At 36.7% G+C, this 18,485-nt stretch overlaps 4 protein-coding genes across 4 annotated transcripts in view; 2 read left to right on the top strand and 2 right to left on the bottom strand.

Annotated features, from left to right (window-relative positions):
• eml5 (EMAP like 5) overlaps window positions 1-4,689 on the top strand; it is a 68,021-nt gene extending 63,332 nt beyond the window's left edge. The window contains exons 41-44 of the mRNA XM_007252507.4: window positions 20-123; window positions 576-729; window positions 2,789-2,889; window positions 3,806-4,689. Of these exons, the coding sequence (XP_007252569.2) occupies window positions 20-123; window positions 576-729; window positions 2,789-2,889; window positions 3,806-3,842 (396 nt within the window). The 3' untranslated portion in view covers window positions 3,843-4,689. The remainder of the gene's footprint in view (window positions 1-19; window positions 124-575; window positions 730-2,788; window positions 2,890-3,805) is intronic.
• A 1,273-nt stretch (window positions 4,690-5,962) lies between these two features.
• Window positions 5,963-8,478, bottom strand: isca2 (iron-sulfur cluster assembly 2). Its single transcript, XM_015606686.3, has 4 exons — window positions 8,372-8,478; window positions 7,262-7,430; window positions 7,063-7,178; window positions 5,963-6,541 (listed from the first exon to the last, which is right to left on the bottom strand). The coding sequence occupies exons 1-4, from the start codon at window positions 8,431-8,433 to the stop codon at window positions 6,367-6,369; spliced, it is 522 nt and encodes a 173-aa protein (XP_015462172.2). The 5' UTR covers window positions 8,434-8,478; the 3' UTR covers window positions 5,963-6,366.
• A 1,098-nt stretch (window positions 8,479-9,576) lies between these two features.
• Window positions 9,577-14,299, top strand: npc2.1 (NPC intracellular cholesterol transporter 2, tandem duplicate 1). The gene is made up of 5 exons (XM_007252508.4): window positions 9,577-9,876; window positions 10,190-10,293; window positions 13,109-13,216; window positions 13,389-13,561; window positions 13,776-14,299. The coding sequence occupies exons 2-5, from the start codon at window positions 10,212-10,214 to the stop codon at window positions 13,860-13,862; spliced, it is 450 nt and encodes a 149-aa protein (XP_007252570.2). The 5' UTR covers window positions 9,577-9,876; window positions 10,190-10,211; the 3' UTR covers window positions 13,863-14,299.
• On the bottom strand, window positions 14,049-18,336 carry LOC111193208 (gsk3b interacting protein). Its single transcript, XM_022672867.2, has 3 exons — window positions 18,194-18,336; window positions 17,395-17,640; window positions 14,049-16,895 (listed from the first exon to the last, which is right to left on the bottom strand). Exons 1-3 carry the CDS (start codon window positions 18,254-18,256, stop codon window positions 16,737-16,739), a joined length of 468 nt encoding a protein of 155 aa, XP_022528588.1. The 5' UTR covers window positions 18,257-18,336; the 3' UTR covers window positions 14,049-16,736.
• Window positions 18,337-18,485: the final 149 nt, after the last annotated feature.

Raw genomic sequence — 18,485 nt, 5'->3', positions numbered from 1 at the left:
TTGCCTTTTATCTCCATAGTTGTCCACTGGTGCTTACAAACGGCTCGTTTATGAGGTGCCTTCTGGAAAGCAGGTCACAGAGCAGGCAGTCATAGACAGAATAACCTGGGCCACATGGACAAGGTAACTGCAGCCATGAAGAGTCAAGAGTCACAATCCATTGACTGTGTTCACACTTATCCTTTTTGACAAATATTCAAACGTCTCACACTTCATTCATCAGTATTCAGGCTGTATTCAAGCTCGTTGCAGTGTGCGGGACAAAGCAGACAAGGAATTGCATCATGTCTCATCTGCCCTCTCTTTAATCTCCATAGAAAGCATTGTCTTAGCATATCAATTTCGATGTAATATTTTAAAACAAATTAAATAGAGAAGTTTACAATATGTTCAGTCTGTTTTAGTATTCACAGTGATTACATCAGATCTGTAGAAATCCAGGCAACTTGTTTATGAATTCAGTTTCAGTTCAGAAAATCTTACACAGGTGTGAAGTCACCTTCAAGTGTAATAGATAAGGATATTCCCCTGCAGTAGTAACTGCTGTGTATTGCTTTGTGTCTGGGTACCTGCAGTGTGCTGGGGGATGAGGTTGTGGGAATCTGGTCCCGCAATACGGACAAAGCTGATGTAACATGTGCCTGCGTTTCTCACTCCGGCCTCAACATTGTCACGGGTGATGACTTTGGAATGGTAAAGCTGTTCGACTTTCCGTGTCCAGAGAAGTTTGTGAGTACACACTGTTTTTGATCCATTTGGGAAAAGTGTGAGCTTTAAACATGTATGAGTATGAAAACACTGAAAGTTGTTTTACAAGCTAAAATCAACAAAGTGAATTTGAAATATTTTTTTTTACTGTGGCCTCTGGTAATATGCTACTGTAAAAAAGCCTTGTAATGTAATGATATGGTCTAGACATGGCATCATTGACCATCAGATTCACACAGCAAGTAATGATAGCATTAAGAGGACCTGAAGGAACATGTCAGACATATTGTAATATAATCATCTAGAAACTTGACCACTCGTCATCTGATTAAATGTGCTGTTGCTGAGGTTGCAGCATATAATTAGACATAGTAATTAGGGGTGGGAATCGTTTACTATCTCACGATTCGATTCGATTCCGATTTTGGGGGCCACGATTCGATTCAAAATCGATTTTTGATTCAAAACGATTTGAATTATAAAAATTTCTGCTTCTGGCTTATGAATCTTATTGAAAAAAAACCCTCCATAATATACACTGGTCCTGGAGCAGGTAATGTGTTACAAAAACAATAAAATGTGCAGGAATGTGGGTCCTCAGTGACAGAGGAATCACTGGGATATCACAATGATGTTAATGAACAATAAATAAATAATAAATAACACTGCTTTATTACCAGGCTACTAGCGGTGGTGTGTAGGTGACGCTGCTGGGCTGATGTGATGATAGCAGTGGAGCGCTAAAGTTCAGGAGCAGCTGCTGATTAACTAGTTAATTTAAGGTCGTTGTATTTCTTCAGAAAGGGGGCAGGAGGTGGAGAAATTAATTCATATGGTCCATTCCTTAATTCCTCTGTGATGAGGAGCTGAAATTAGCTCTGATTAGCTTATTGTATTTTTCCGTTCCGCCTTAAATGCTGCAGCCCCCTGTCACCTGTAGCGTTATTTAAGGTGGAACTGGAAAGTTAGCTAGTTAGCTAGCTAACAGTTACTGAAACTAACTACTAGCGATCTTTTTTATGCTTGTTATGAAGCATTCTGCCATAAAACATTGAAACTACACGTTAATCTAATGTAATATAGTGCTTGTTCTGCCATCTTACCGGTGATTCTCAAACACCTACGCTCTGTGTGTGTCTGGAAGATCTCCGTTTGAAAGGACAAGCGCTATCCCCAGGGTTGCCAGGTCCAACAAAAATACCCAGCCCAAAATCAGTCTAAAACCCGCCCCTCAGAATCGATTTTGGGACATTTTAAATCGATTCTGAATCGTAGTAAATGAGAATCAAGATTCTTATGTGAATCGATTTTTTGGCACACCTCTAATAGTAATGTCTTACGAAATTACTAATATTCTGGATATAACTTGAAATACAGCTCTGGAAAAAAATAAGAGACCACTTCAGTTTCTGAATCAGTTTCTCTGATTTTGCTATTTATAGGTATTTGTTTGACTAAAATGAACATTGTTGTTTTGTTCTATAAACTATGGACAACATTTCCTCCAAATTCCAAATAAAAATATTGTCATTTAGAGCATTTATTTGCAGAAATGACAAATGGCTGAAATAACAAAAAACGTACAGAGCTTTTAGACCTCAAGTAATGCAAAGAAAACAAGTTCATGTTTATAAAGTTGTAAGAATTCCAAAATTAATATTTGGTAGAATAACCCTGGTTTTTAATCACAGTTTTCATGCATCTTGGCATGTTCTCCTCCACCAGTCTTACACACTGTTTTTGGATAACTTTATCCAACTCCTGGTGCAAAAATTCCAGCAGTTCAGCTTGGTTTGATGGTTTGTGATCATCCATTTTCCTCTTGATTATATTCCAGAGGTCATCATTTTGAAGTGGTCTCTTATTTTTCCAGAGCTGTACAAGCCACAGAAATAGAATAGGGATATTAAAGGTATTTCACAGTTACATCTTCTTGTATTGAAGTGTGTCTACACTCAGAAAATTGCTGTGTCTCAGGAGCAGAATATTTTAGACACTAAAGCCTTTACAGACACTTTCCTCCACATATGGCATATGAACGTGAACTGAATGAATTTCAACAGCCTCCCTGTTTCCTCAGGCCAAACACAAGCGCTTTCTAGGCCACTCGGCCCATGTGACCAACATTCGCTTCACCAATGGGGACCGTTTCGTCATCAGTGCTGGAGGTGATGATAGAAGGTACTGTAGTCAAACAATGGACTCTTTGGTAATCAGCACTACAATATTGATTGGTCTGATGAATGGTTTACTGCAAATGTGATTTTTTTTTAAAGGCATGTGACATTCTATATATACATATAGCAGTGTTACTTCAGTATGCTCTTTATTCTACAGTACCATACAAAAGTTTGAACAAACCTCTTCTCGTTTAATGTTTTCTTTCTTTTTTTTTTTTACATTGTAAAATTAATATTGAAGATATTAAAGTTATACAGTTATACTTATACTTTTTGTTTGTAGACAGTAGCCACAATTAGCTTTGAGGAAAGATCTTTACACTCTTGGTATTTTAATCTCAGTGTTATCATGAGGTAGAGTCACCTGGAATAGTTTTCTTAAAGTAGTCTTAAAGTAGTTTTTGGAGGTACTGAACAATAGTTGCTTCATGTTGTTGTCCAGCTCATCACCAGTTGGGTTTAGGTCAGGTGATTGTGGAGGACAAACATTTATTTTTGTTTACTACATAATTCCATTTGTGTCCCCTAATTGTGTTAGTGTATTTAATATAAATCTACAATGTAGAAAACAAATTACATAAAGAAAAACAGATGTTAGCAAACTGTTGGCTAGCCAAAATGGCTTGTTTTACTTCACTTTTTGCTGGTTCCTGTTTACCTCAGAAACAGTTTCACTTCTACATATTTGGCTACAAGTGATCGTAGTTTTGTGTTAGCATGACCTTTGTTGTCTTTGTCTTTGTTTTAGAGAGAAAGAAGTAAAAAGTAGAAGTAGTGGTTATTTAATCTCATTTTGCTTATGTTTCGCTGAGTGCTGTAGTCAGCTGTCTAACCATCAGCATGCTGGTTGCCAGGGGATAAACAGTGAATAATTCATTTCTCTCATGGAATATCTTACTGTTTTTTGTCTTAAACAGCCTGTTTGTGTGGAAGTGTGTCCATGCACCTCACTGAAGCAGCCTTCGCCTCAGTGCCACTGCAGGGTCCAGAGGAGAGGGTACACTGTCCGGTCCCAGCATGAGCAGCACGAGGAGCCCAGCAGAGCACAGCACTGTGCTGCTGACTGAAGAGAGAAAGCATTAGCGGCTGGTGCTTCTAACCAGGCTGGATTCAATCCTGACTTTTCCACCACCCGGGGCTCCATAACCATGTATCTAAATGAGCCTCCTAGCCTGTCATTTTACCACACCTAAAACCTACTCTACTTCTGTCTTACCTGGCTGTGAATGGTGCTGGTCTGTGAAATGTCTATGATTAGAGAAGGTTTTTACTCTCAGATATGAAGGTGATGCTTTAAATACTTGTATCCCCTCTTCCCTGTTTTTACGACTGTCCTGAGTTTGCAGATGGAATGTCTTTTAAGTTTAAAAAATGTCTGTGTCAATGTTCCTCAAGGTGTTTAAGACATTCTTCCAATCAAAAGACTTAACAAATGTGTAGCAAGCAAAATATGATTAGCCTTAAAGCACCCACTGAGTGTTCTTCTTCATAGAGGTAGGTCGGACCTCTCTGTTTGAAATGGCCCTTTTTATAGGCTCACTTGTGCTTGTTTTTTATGTTTTGTGTTTAATACGCTTTCATATATCTCTTCCACGGTCTGTTGATTTTTTTCACACACAAAAAAAAAATCAGAACTCCTGTGGCCTTTTTCCTGAATGTAACACAGAGCGTTATATTCTTGGATGTCAGCATGCCAAAGCATTCTATGCACTGTATACTTGACCTCCTCACTGTGGTTCTCCGGTGGTCTTTAATGTCAGCCCTGAACATGGTATTCACTCATCAAACCTCAGACCCCCCCTGCAGAAGTAGATGAAACTCCAAACCTCATATGTAGCATCTTTAGCTTTAGCAGTAACCGTGAGTTCTGGGTGCGAGTGTGTGTGCGTTTGTGTGTAGGTAAGAAGTATATGCTGTGTATTTTGTGTCTGAGAACAAATTTTAAAAGAAGTTCTCATTTCCATTATGTCCCTTAAAAAAATGGAACACGAGGGATAAAAGATGTTGTGATGCACGGTTGCATCAATGAAATCACTATTTATTGTGCTGCTAAAGCCTTTTTTTAAGTCATATCATAATTAAGAAATGTGTTTCTTCCACTAACAGATCTAATGTTATTTAACTGGAATGTTCCAGTCAAGAGGGATACAGAAGTAAATGATGGATATAACATGCAAACTGTTTTCTATTTTATTTGTTGTCTTACTAATTAATAGTGAGTTGTGTCCAGTGCATATTTTGATTTTCTGATATTAATGTAAATACAAATGTAAAGACATTCTTTTGTATATTTTTGTGAAATGTTTTCTTAAAGGCCAATTTTGATTAAAAAAATGTGTATAAATGAGTATTTGTTTAATTTTGTTATAACATGGTCTGTATAGAACAGATCATTGTTTATTACGCAGACAACAGTCACTGTGTGAGGAGAGAAGTGTGTGGTCATTTATTTACCTTTAGATTTATGGATTTTAGCAGATGCCATTATCCAGAGTTACTAACAAAAGTGCTTTATTGTTCACTTTGAAAACATCTATAACTAGATTGTAAAGAGATTGATTTACAGAAAAAAAATAATTGTATGACTTCTAGTGTTTTTAACTCGTTAGTAAAAATTGGCCCCACGTGCCTTGGCTTCGTGACTGCGTTAATTATTTGCAAATTGTATATTCATTTATTTATGCATTTATGACCAATTCAGTAAGGGAAAGTTAGAGCGTGTGGAACTTAAAAATAGCAAAAAGCTGACACTGAATACAGTGCTAAACTTGTGATAATAGTGATCAGAAGCTCTTATCTTGATAATGAAGTAATCTAGTCACAGATATGTTTAACAATCCATTGCAGCTTTGATCAGCATCAAACTCAAACAATTGGGAGCTAACAAAACATAATGATTATTCATCCAGACTTTAAACTGACTGCAGTCAAAACAAAACAATATATTGCCTGTTCAATCCAAATCACCAGTGAAAATGATCTGTCAGTGTCTTTTGCATTGACATCAATACCATTTCAAACATAAGAGAAGGAAAAATGTGCAATGTAAAAGAAGAACACTAAGATGCAGGATACTCATTCTAATACCATTTTATTATTAAACATATCCTATTTACAAATGTACAAGAAAATGCAGATAGTGAAGATCTATATACTGATCATGCCACAATCATACGGCACACTGAATTACTAGAATAGTGAAATAAATGGCAAAATCCTTTACTTGACTTTGGAACCACCGAAAACAACTGAGCTGTGTCTGGATTTTAAATAAGCACTTATTTGTCTGTAGTTTACGATACACTGTGCAAAGACCTTTTAAATAAAAGTGGCTCTCAATTCCGCTCCCATTGACTTCATTTTGTCAGCTGCTCTTTCTCTTCACGCAAAAATATGAACTGAATACACAATGTAGGAGAGGATTTAAAAACCACTGTTAAATGCATTTAGGATGGAAACACTGATGTAAAGACAGCTCTCAGAGTTTAACAGAAAAAGAGCTGCCACAAGAGCAGCCGTGGTCTGCCTGAGGATTCTTGAGGACCTGGAAGGAGGAGCGGATGAGCTCCTGGCTAAAGTCGAGTGTGGCTCCTTTCACAAAATCCAGGCTGTCCTGGTCTACTATCACCCCAACACCATTCTGTTCAAAAACCCTAAAAACATACAGACAAAATAAATCAATACATGCCTGTTTTTTGACAAGACATTAGCATAAAACAATTTACTTTTTCAGCTGAACAGAAACTATGTATTCTGTATCACCTATGATTTATCTTAAAATGATCTTACATGTTAGCGAGATAAACCACTTTTAAAGTAGCATTATGCAAGTTATTTCAAAACTCATGCATTTCTGGACATGCTGAGAGATACAGAACCATCACTGAAAGCGAATAAAACATTTGCACTAGAGTAGTAGAGTAACATTGCAGAGTTTTACACAAATGTTTTGCAGCTTAATCAACATTAGGTAATGCAGTACTCAGCTTGCCTCAGCATTTCCCTGTAACAGGTTAATGGAGTATCACAGTGATTTAAAAATTTTTTTTTTTTTTTTTTGATGTTGCTTTATTTTAATAATAACTGCATAAAATTCTGTCCTCGCTGACAAGTCTTACAAAATGTACATCTTTCCAAAAACCCATAAGATAACAAGTGTGAAGTTTTGTCTTACCTGTCATCATCATTTTTGACTTTGTCTACTAAGAACTTATACTGGAAGCCAGAGCAGCCCCCTCCTTCCACCTGTATCCTCAGATACTCGCCCTTTTCCATGATCTCAGCAAGCCTCTGCACAGAAATGATATCAGAAAGGATTAGAAGTTTTTTTTATTGTTTAACTAAAAAAAACAAAGTATGGGAAATTCACAAACCTTGACACAAGACTCTGTGAGATGCACTTTATCCTCTGGTTGACTGGCTGCCTGCTGCTCCTGAGCTGGGCTATTGCTGTATCGCATTGTGGAGATGAGAGGGGGGAGCTGAGATGCGTGCATTACCCTCACAGGCCGGGATGGAGAGAGCACCATTCCAGAGGATGCACTTCAAAATAAAACAAGAACCTGTTAGTGTTCGTCCTATACGGCTAAATAAATTTCCTTTAACACCTTCAAACAGTTCAAAGTAATATACTAATTAACTTCTCAATTCTACATACAATGTATGCTGAATTCCCATCCTGTATCAATTTAACACACACACATATATATACACACACACACACATTTATTCTTCTTTATTTTTCTAGGACTGTTGGGGGGTTTTAAGTTGATTTTCTTTCGTTTTTTAGCTTCTTAAACTTTTGTTATATTGTAAATGCCTCCTTGAATTACAAATTAGGGTAATCCTTTCTTTACTTCTGAGAGAAACTGAATAATAACTGAGTGAGTGATTGATTAATTGACTGATTGTTTTGATTAATTGGGCCACCCTTTCTGTTTACAAAGTGAGTGACTAATGATGATTATTTATTTTTATTGAATTAATACATTTACTACATAAAAAAAATTCTAATTTTTTTTATCCAAATTTATATTTTCACTAAAACGCGCACGCGCAATAACAATTAGCTAAAAGTATTAGCTAGCTAACTAGCTTAGCTTAGCTAGTTTGGGAACTGCGTTATCGCCCTAGTATTAGTAGTTACTAGCCTAGCCTAGCTAAGGCTAACACACCTCAGGCGGTAGTATTCGTCCTGGACTCTCGCGGTATGCCTGCGTATTTAAAATATCTACGTGGTGTATTTATTCATTAGCTAGCTAATGTTACGTAGCTACGTTACTTTAAGCCATCGCTGCGGTTTTGCCCTTGACTTTGGTAAGGTTGGCCGGTTAGCTTGTGGCTAAGCTAGCTAGCAATGCTAAAAACACACACAGTTCTAACGCTCGCTACGTGACACTAACACTCATATAAACCACAGACAGACCGCTCTAATCTCCAAAAACACAGCGCTCAGACTGACTTAGGTCAATAACTCTACGTACTTCAGAAGCGCCCATGCTTTAGTTCTGCTGATCATCACAGCTGCTCCAGTAACGACTGACATCTTCCACAACAAACTGCGGACGGGTTGCCAGGTTGTGTCAATTTAAACCGGCGTCACAAATGCCACCGAAGTTTAGGAATGCATGAGTAGGGCTGGGCAATATAATCTCGATATTCTTTAAATATATGAGCGATTACGTTTAGTTCTTGCATAACAACTTTTTATTTGTAAACAGACAGCACACTTTTCCATTTATTTTAAAAATATATAGCTTCATACTCATACTTTATTTTATTACTCCCCAGCTGGGGAAAATCATTTATCACACCGGCAGAAAACAGACACAAAAAATGTACAGCACAGAGCACCACAAGTATCAACATACAATCCACTATTAATAGTAAAACACATAGTGATAATAAAGTGCATTGTCAACAAAGAGGTGTTATACATACAAATTTTATATTAAACACAGTGCAAACATAACCTTCTTGTATTGTAGTCAAGAGTAATTGTTAAATGTAAAAATCATTGACACATAAAAAAGCTCTTTACAGATTTTTGACAGAAGCAAATATGTATCTACTGAAATTCCCTCTGGCAGCTCTTATATGTTAAGATGACCAATCTCGATTATACCATTTTAAAAAGTGCAATAAAACAGTAATTCCATTAATCAAATTAATTAGTTCAACCTTTATGGCCTAAATTGTATTTTTTCTTAGGAAAAAATATATTTGGAAGTTTGGGAGTCCCTGTGGATATAACAAACTTAAATTTAGATTTTGACTTTTGATAACAAGCTGATCATTTGAATCAGGTGTTTTTGAGGAAGGAAGCGCCCAAAACATGTAAGGTAGGAGGAGTTCTCCAGTACCAAAGATAAGAGAGACAAACTGCTTCATCATGATTAATCTAACAAAAGTGGTCTAAAGCAACGAATATAAAAACATCGTTTTTTGTAAGTTTACAACAAGATTTTCTTATACAGTAAAAATAAACAGCCAAACATACTTCTTTACATATTCTTGTACATTTGCATATTTTTTTTATCTATGACGCTTCATTGTACTGGACGTAGGTATGCCATGTAACAATTCCATATTAAATATAAATAAAAAAGTAAATACAAAAGTAAATAAGGAATAACTACATTATTCCAATAAATAATGGCAAGATGTAATAACCAAATATATGATTTGTTGCCTGAGGGCAACGCTGTGCCGTGGAGAGTTCAATAGAAACTATGTTTATTACTCTTTGGTGGAGGATAGATTTTTGAGTACCTGGCAAAAAAGTGGGCGGTTATCGGTTACGTCCCTACATAAGAGTAAATCCTATTGGCCAGCGAGCTCGAAAGATCGCTCTGCTATTGGCTGGGAGCGCTGTGTGAGTCTCGAGGGCGTCACGAGACTGCGCTGGTCATCAAAAGTAGAAGCCTGGGCTCGGCTTCGTGATTCGGAAGTGAGGAGCAGCAACACAGGCAGGGCCGGGCAGTGTGTGGTAAGTGTTTTACTGGTTGTTTTTAAGCTGTACTTTATAGGTAGGTAGTATTAATCAGGTATAAACTGAGCTAAAGGTGAGCTGTAGCTGTATTAATGCTGTTTCAGCGTGTTTTACTGTTTTGTTGAAGTGGAAATTACAGATTTTTCGTGCTGGAGTGAAACTCAGACTTTCACAGATCTGCTGCTGCTGCGGTTGGCAGTTTGTTATGTGGAGTCATGTGATTGGGTTTGGGGTTGGGTTTGGGTTTGAGGTTGTACGGCTCGGTTTGAGGCGGTTTTTAAAAGTAAAAATCCTTTATCTGTGTCGGCAGGTATTGAGAACTCACCTGAGCGATGGATTTCCGCCTAATCTGCGCCGTCTTGCTGCCTCTGCTCGCCTTCACTCGGGCCGAGCAGGTGAAGTTTGCTGACTGTGGTGAGTGAGCTTTAGTTTTTATATTATTTGAACATTAATTTAGCTAAAACCTAGTTAAATTATGGACTAATGGACTAATCGTGATTAATCTGTGAGTAGAAAATACCAACAGCCCATGCCTAAGTTTTTTGTTTTTATTGTCTTATTGAGGCACCTAGGTTACTTCTCTAAGTATTAGTCCAGTATACACTGTGCCTAATATAGGGGTGTGCCATTTCCAGGGTTCCTACGGTCATGGAAAAACCCGGAAAAATCATGGAATGTGAAAATATTAATTTCCAGGCCTGGATAATTTATGGAAAAATAAAAATACCCAGAAAGTTTAGGAAAAGTCATGGAAATTTGGTCTACAAATCTTTGTGTTTCAGTTTATCGATGGAGAAAATTTAATTTTGATCTAACAAATAGTTAATTCAGTACTTTAGCTCTGCGCAATGGAGCTCTCAAGATTTGACACTAATTTTATTATTAAAGATTCATTCTAGGCCTAATACAATCAGTTTTTTGATTGTAGTTTTGGTTAATGTTTGGTTTTATTGTCCATGTCTGCACTGATGGTCATGAAAATTTGCCTTGAAGGCATGGAAAAGTCATAAAAAATAATGTAAATTTATTGGTTAAAACGTGTATGGACCCTGCATATTGTATCGTATATCGCCAACGATTTTGAATGTTGTGAACAACATCCCTTGTGAAAAAGGAGCTACACTTCATTGCATTATAAATGTTCTAATTGGTAAAGAATACTAAAAGTTTAATATACTCAATGAAAAAGACATTAAAATGTCCTTAAAGTGCACTCTAGTGTAGTTTTTTTCTACAGTAGCATTAAGGTGTACACTGTGCATCGAAACGCAAAGCAGTACATTTAAAATATACTTCAAATGTATTAAAACATGGTTTAAAAACACATACTTAAATCTAATTAAGTTTGCAGAAGTTATACAAAAAACTTATTTTTTTAAGTATAGCTTCATTACAATTGAATATATATTTAAGTTGACATAAATAGTTTCAATATAGTGCATTTAGTATGTATTTAAGTATGTGTTAATTTAAATGGTAAAAGTATATACTTTTCCATGTTAATTATACTTGAATGCCCTTTTCGTTTACAAGGGATACCCTGAAATAACGTGCTATATCACCCACCCCTAATTATCACATCAGGGTACAACTTTTTTGCTGTTTTTAGCAAAAGAAAAATTTACACTGTTTTCATTTCCCATTATATATCTACTAGAGACAAATTATATCTGTCCAGTATCTTTTATTTTACTTTAATCCTGAATATATGGAGATATGTGAAGTGCATTATTAGTATCATGACATTATGGATCATTGACTTTTGTTACAAATCTGATAGAATTCTTGTATTTCTTTTTTTATATCTCAGTTAAGGCGTTACCGTATCATATATGCAATAATAAAATGTAATTTTCTTTTTGTTGCAGTAGTGTATTCTTGAATTTTTGTTTAATTTAGTGATTTGTCATATCACCAAGAGTATCGGTATCGTGAAAATGCCATGAAATATCGTGATATTATTTTAGGGTCATATCGCCCACCCCTAGTATCTAGACTACATGGTACGTAGACTACCACCCTCTCTTTTTCTGAAAGGAGTGGTCCTTAAAAATAATAATACAATCAGTTTGTCTGTTAATCCCAGCATAGAAACATAGTTCATCTGTAAAAATATGTTTTGGGTCTTTTTTTTTTTTTTTTTTAAACTGGATCCACACTGCTAAAGTGTATACACCCTATGGCTGTATATTGCTTCTAAAATTATTAAAATGCAAATAAACCATCAACATGTCCACTTTTGACTGCATAATATATATATAATATATATAATTTTATTTATTTATTTTTTTATGCAGTCAAAATGTTGATGGTTTATTTGCATTTTAATACTTTTAATACTTATGATAAAATGGGAAACTAGGAATGTTTTAGTATTCAAACTTCTGTATTTTATTGGAAAATGGTAAATTATTGATCGATTATTGAGACTAAAGTAGACATGTAGATCCACAGAAAAACTGCAAAAGAATCAGAAAAAGGAAAATGTACGTACTGTTGAGTTGCTGGCAAACTAATACTGTAAAATCCAAAACTAAACAGCAGTTTGCGTATGAATAATGTGAACTAGTGGTGTTTAACCCTGCTCCTCAATAGCTACTGACCATGCCACAGGCTTTTCATTCAACTAAGCCTGGATGATATGCCAAATTGTTTCTAATTACAGTTGATATGATACAAAAATTCCAGTATCAATATGAACAGTATAAAAGCCACCATGCTCAGTGTACGTAATCATGGTTGATAGAGCTGGGTGATATGTTAAGACATCTCCACAATACAGTTTTTTTTTATATTGTTAGAGACAAAATGCATATTTTACTTTTCTACTATTTAAATACTCTTTTATGCATAGTACAGTGAATCTTATTTAATTGTTACATCCTACAATTATTCAGTAATGAAATGTGCAGTTGTACAGTCTGTTCTTTAATTTTTAATATCCTTGAAAATCTATCACTATAAAATAAAATATTGATATTTAAGTAATATTGCTGTCAGAAGTTCTTGATTGGCCAAATAGGGTGTGTTTAGTTTAGTTTACAGTTAATACCTGAAAAAGGGAGCTCTTCAGGAGAAGAGTTAGAAACAACTTCTTTTAAACTGTTCTAAATTTGTCACTTTTCACATGTCCTTGTTCCTGCATCTGTAATGGTAACGTGATTGTGAGTCACACTGTTTTACAGCACGTCATGCATCATCAGCATTTTTTCCATTCTTCCTGCAACAGGTTCTGTTGAGGGAAAAGTTTCCCAGGTCGACATTAGTCCATGCCCAACACAGCCGTGTGTGCTTCACAAGGGGAAGAGCTATACTGTAAACGTGACTTTCAGCAGTGGTAATTACATTTACACTTTTTTTTTTTTTTTTTAATATTTGGTTCTGCACTTGTTAAAGAGGCATTATGATGTACTATATTTAGTTCCTCTATGTAGTAAAAATGAAGATACAAAATATACATATGCTTACAGACTCCACAAAGTTAAATTGTTTATATGTCTTATCTGAAGATGTTGACAGTCAGACCAGCAAAGCATTGGTTCATGGAGTGATCGCCGGTGTTCCTGTCCCCTATCCCATTCCCGAAGAGGACGGCTGCAAGTCTGGAATCAAGTGCCCGATTCAGAAGCAGAAAAGCTACAGTTATATCAACGAGCTTCCAGTCAAAGCTGAGTACCCCTCAGTAAGTATTTTAAGCAAGATGGTGTGTGAAATGGTTCATTGTTCAATGTTATAATATATATAAAACTACATCTACTAGATGAAACCCCAAAAGTGGTTGTTCTTTGACCTCGCCCAACCATAATACAATCAATAACTCTGAACTCCCTCAGTCATGTGATGGTGCAGTAACTTCCTTGTTGTGTCCTTCTTCCCCCCTCCCCCCCCCCCCAAAGATAAAAGTGGTTGTTGAGTGGGAACTGAGAGATGACTCAAGCAAAGATCTGTTTTGCATCAAGTTTCCTGTTCAGATTGTGAGCTGAGTCGACACAGATGCCAACAGGGAGTCGCTTCAAAAGGGATCTCGATTACTAATGATGAGTCTTGCATTTTTCTACGAACTCACCTTTTTAAAAATGATTTAGTATTTCTGTTTGTTTTTCTAATGAATGTTATGTCATTTTAAATTGTTAACTTCTGTAAATGTCAGTCTAGTCATGTTTTAAAAAAAAAAAAGGTATCTGTGATCATCTGAGTGAGATACTGTGACTTGGTGTCATGTTCAGTGTTGATTATAACCACCTTTCATTGGCTGCTGTGTGGCCAGATTGTGGTCATCGGTTTTCTAAACTTTTATAATATATACATCGATTTAATGCTTAACTTTTAATTTTCTTAAAACTGCATCTCATGTAAAGATTCATATTTTAAACACTGTACCTGAAATGATCTGAAATAAAAAACTTTTAAGTAATCAAAATTCAGCCAGCTCTGTGTGTTCTCTTGGGCTCTGGTAGGGGTTAAAGTCCAGACTTTTTTTTTTTTTTTTAAAGCATTCGAGGATGAAGTATTTTAAATCCACTTGATTCTGGTGCTTCGGATATACAGTATGGACATTATTTAGGTAAAAGATTATTATGATTAAGTGCAGATGCTTTTGATTGTCCTAATAAAGGTAAATTAAAATGAATTACTAGGTTATTTGCACACCTTTTCATTTGTTCTGCTCTGACTCACTTAACCTGCATGTCAACTTTTTCCTCTTGTTTCTGAAAAAATGTTCTCTCTGCTTATTGGTAATATTTCTCTGCCTGCGGAAAGAAAATAAATACTGGAAGAATGTGATGTTCTGCACTAGATTTTTTTTCATGTTTTACATGAAGCAACAGAGATTGCATTTGTTCATAGCTGTAGTAATTATCTGGACGATATACCATATTAAACTGCATCCTCAGGATGTATTTTTGACTCCAACTTATGAAGTCCACCTGATAGTTGGGTCAGATTGATGTCAGATCATGTTCACAACACAAGCAAACCTCACCAGAGTTAGGGACAAACCAAGCTCATCTCCTCGTGGGTCTTGTGCAGTCCATGTGCAATTATTGTAATCACAACTGCCTACACAAATCACACCAAGGGTGGAAAAATATTACAATACTTCCTTTTAAAAGTGAGTCTGTGTAATAAAGATTCATACATTAGTGTTCAACTTTGACCCATATAAACATATAATGTTGTGCTAAAGTTCATCACTTATAAATCTCAGTAAAGCAAATGGGTTACATGAGATTTTACCCATGACACAAACCAATAAAGTCAGTGTATGTCCCTCCACGCTGTGATCTACACTGCACTGTTTTGCAAATGTGGTATAGGTGAAATCACATTTAGGAATCTAGTGTTGGGGCAGTGGCTGGTTAGATGCATCTTAAGTTCAGGGCTACAGGTATGTTTCTAAGGCATGAAAATGGATCCAGAACATGACAAAAGGAAAAAATAATTATGTGTGCTTTTATTAAATGGAAACATTAGTAAGCAACCATTCAAAAGACAACATAACTTGTCATTACCACTATTCTCATCCAGGGTTTCTGAACAAACTCCCTAAAATAATTAGAGGCATGTCCCAGATGGGTTTATTTGGTTTCGTGAGGATTTGCAGAGATGCTGAGTGTCAGTCAGTTGACCGGTCTTATGCAGACAAAACAGCACATTATCATCTGCCTCAAAAGCTGTATGCAATACGAAACTGTTACAAATGCAGGTTGAATTTCAACAAGCTCATAAAAACACAAGGAAAATCCTTTCATGTTTATGCATTTACACCAAATGTCATGTTCGTTTTTCTCCCCCTTATATAAAGCTCAAACTTTAAAGAAAAGAAAATATGGAATGTAACCATGTGTATGTTTCAGTAGCCCTTGTGAACATCACAGTTAATGGCTACTCTCTTCCCTTAAGTGTGACTCTGTGCAACATACAGAACACATAGTTCAGCGCAAAGGTCTGTGTGCAGGTTAAAAGCCTGTCTCCATAAAAGATTGTTCTACAAAGGGAATACAGAAGAAACTGAGTCTAATTTGTAATGGTTGAAAGAAAATCTACAAATATATCAAAACGCCAATCAAAAGTATATTATATAAAAGTGGTGAAATAATAGACATGTCATTGTACTGCCATACTCAGTAAAATTCAAACAAACATTTCCAACATCTCCTGCTTTAGTTCCAGAGAACTGTGATTCTTAACATTGCTTTGTTTAAAAGTATATTTGATAAACATGGACAAAGGTAAATCAAATAGCTTGAACCAACATGAATTTCTCATGGTATGAAATGCAGCTGAATGGAGAAATGGATGTACAAGCTGAATCTTTCTAAATAAAAGTTTGATCAAAATACATTTCCAGACAGCTGCTAGTCTGAAGGCCAGTTTAACAGATAATTCTAAATAATCACATTAAAGAACCCAAGGAATCTCTTTGTTAGTAAAATCATGCTTAGGTCCAATTTAGTCAAAAATAATTGAACAACCAGCAGTAACATACTTTGGCCCATCTATTTAGTAGACATAATATTAGCTGATCAGGTGATATTGAATAATGTTTAATACTTGAAATAACTGCAGACCAGGGTTTCTGGCCAATCATGTCAGTCTTGATCTAGACCCTAGTCTTGATATCTTACACCACATCCCCTAAAACATAATAAAAGCATCATCAAAGTAAATGTACAGCTAATACGTATATGACCATCATGTGTTAAAACACAGAAGTAAAATCAGGCAATAAGGTCTCACTGATAGGAAAGGATACCACTGATGCTTTAAGCTAACTGTTGTACGGAACTGCAGCATGTAACCATTAGCTAGCACAGATACTCTTAAGCCAAACTCCAGGTTTGGTGCTGAATTCGTCACTGTCCGTTCTGTTGGAGCCTTTCCAGTCGATGAAGCAGAGCGTTTCCAAAGGCTTCTCTGTAGCCAGGGCTGAGGGAGTCCAGAAGAGAGTAAACAGTCTCATGATACTGGTTGCTCAGATCCTCATCCACCTGATCAAAGGAGTAGCCCACCACCTAGAAAACAAAAAAAGAGAGGGATTGTACAACAAATAAGTTGAGTGAAAACACAGTGCAGAGCAGGTAACTTACACTATATGTAGAAATATACAGTATGTGGACACTCCCTTATAAATGAGCAGTTAGCTTCAGTTTCTTTGGACACTAATAATACACTATATTGCCAAAAGTATGCACACGCCTCCTGAATTTTTTTGTTTGGTTGTTGGTGAGTGAGGCTTGGATAGGCATGGAAACCAATTCAATGAAACTCTCTATGCTCTACTGTTCTTGAGAAAAACTAAGGCCTACATCAAGCACTATGAGCCCTAGCATTTTGGTTTCATTACCAGTCGCTTCCACTTTGTTTTAATACCTAGTGGGATGATTGTCAGTTAGGAAGATGGGGAGCTGAAAAGGAGTGGTGATCATCTAGCTTACATCCTGACTTCACAGTAATGTTCCAAAATCTAGTGGAAAATCCCTAGATATGAAAGACAAACTCTTTTCCACTCACCCTTAACCCCGCCTCGGTGAGCTCAAGGCAGTAGCGGTTTCCTTCTCTGGTCTCCACGTTTATGTAAGCCACGTCCAGACCGTTGGACAGAGTTTGAGACACATGCATGTCCGTCACAGCGAAGAGCACGTCGTTTACCACAGCTTCAGCCTCCAGCCTCATGTCTTTAACTCCCCCGAGATCAGCACAGCGCTCTTCGTACGAGGACCTCGACAGTTCCTCTGGCTGACAGTCCACTTCCATCCCCTACGCAAGAACAACAAGGCTGAGCAGTTAACTAGCCTGCTAGGTAGCTAATCTGGCCAGCTGAGTGTTTACTCGATTAGGTGGTGGGTGGTGGAAGCAGGGGCAGGTTGATGAGACAAAACTGACGTAATGCAGTTTACTGTTTGGCTAACGTATGCTAAGCTAACCTAGTTAACTAACTGACACCAGCAGCTAAGTCTACTAAGGTCATACTAGAATTATAGCTAGTTAGCTAGCTAACATTAACAGTGACCCACAAACTAGGTAGTTATGTTTCCATGACGACAGAAAAGGTTAATATTAGCCAGGTTAGCTACTAGCTCTGTTTCGCAGTGTTTCTAATGCGCTCGTTAGCCTCATGCTAGCTAGCTGCGTCATTTAAGACAAGAGCGCTCTAAGACAAGATTGCGAGCTAACACCTAACTAACTACTGCTATTACAACACGGCTAACATTATTTTAAAGGGGGAACTCTTATTAAAACAGAATGTATCAAATTTAAAGGATTTAAAGCCTTTTCTAGGCATTTGTTATTAATTTGGTCAGCTACTCACCTCCTCCGGGGGTAGTTCAGCGGTACACTTCCGGCTCATGCCGGCAAAAATGGGTGTGTTCATCTTCAGCCAGCCTCATTCTGCGCTGTGTGTGAGTGAGTGAGTGAGTGAGTGAGTGAGTGAGTGTGTGTGTGTGTGTGTGTGTGTGTGTGTGTGTGTGTGTGTGTGTGTGTGTGTGTGTGTGTGTGTGTGGCAAGCACAAATTCGTTATTGCAATATTATGCAATTTTGAGTAACCGAGTAGTCATTAAACATTGACATTCATACTCTCAGTTAATTAACATGCGTTATC

The sequence above is a fragment of the Astyanax mexicanus genome, chromosome 14 (assembly GCF_023375975.1).
Source record: "Astyanax mexicanus isolate ESR-SI-001 chromosome 14, AstMex3_surface, whole genome shotgun sequence".
Taxonomy (NCBI): Eukaryota; Metazoa; Chordata; class Actinopteri; order Characiformes; family Acestrorhamphidae; genus Astyanax; species Astyanax mexicanus.
The sequence above is the reverse complement of the archived record's forward strand: the minus strand, read 5'-3'. Positions and strand labels throughout refer to the sequence as shown.

Bases quoted from the DNA above. Each gene is read 5' to 3' on its own strand.
- LOC111193208 (XM_022672867.2), bottom strand. From the start codon at position 18,256: ATGAACACACCCATTTTTGCCGGCATGAGCCGGAAGTGTACCGCTGAA. The intron at 17,641-18,193 runs GTGAGTAGCTGA...GTTCTTGCGTAG, and splicing joins CTGAACTACCCCCGGAGGAG to GGGATGGAAGTGGACTGTCA. The intron at 16,896-17,394 runs GTGAGTGGAAAA...TTTGTTTTCTAG, and splicing joins TCACCGAGGCGGGGTTAAGG to GTGGTGGGCTACTCCTTTGA.
- npc2.1 (XM_007252508.4), top strand. From the start codon at position 10,212: ATGGATTTCCGCCTAATCTGCGCCGTCTTGCTGCCTCTGCTCGCCTTC. The intron at 13,217-13,388 runs GTAATTACATTT...TCTTATCTGAAG, and splicing joins AAACGTGACTTTCAGCAGTG to ATGTTGACAGTCAGACCAGC. The intron at 13,562-13,775 runs GTAAGTATTTTA...CCCCCCCCAAAG, and splicing joins TCAAAGCTGAGTACCCCTCA to ATAAAAGTGGTTGTTGAGTG.
- isca2 (XM_015606686.3), bottom strand. From the start codon at position 8,433: ATGTCAGTCGTTACTGGAGCAGCTGTGATGATCAGCAGAACTAAAGCA. The intron at 7,431-8,371 runs GTACGTAGAGTT...TTTATTTTGAAG, and splicing joins AAAGCATGGGCGCTTCTGAA to TGCATCCTCTGGAATGGTGC. The intron at 7,179-7,261 runs GTTTGTGAATTT...ATTTCTGTGCAG, and splicing joins TCACAGAGTCTTGTGTCAAG to AGGCTTGCTGAGATCATGGA.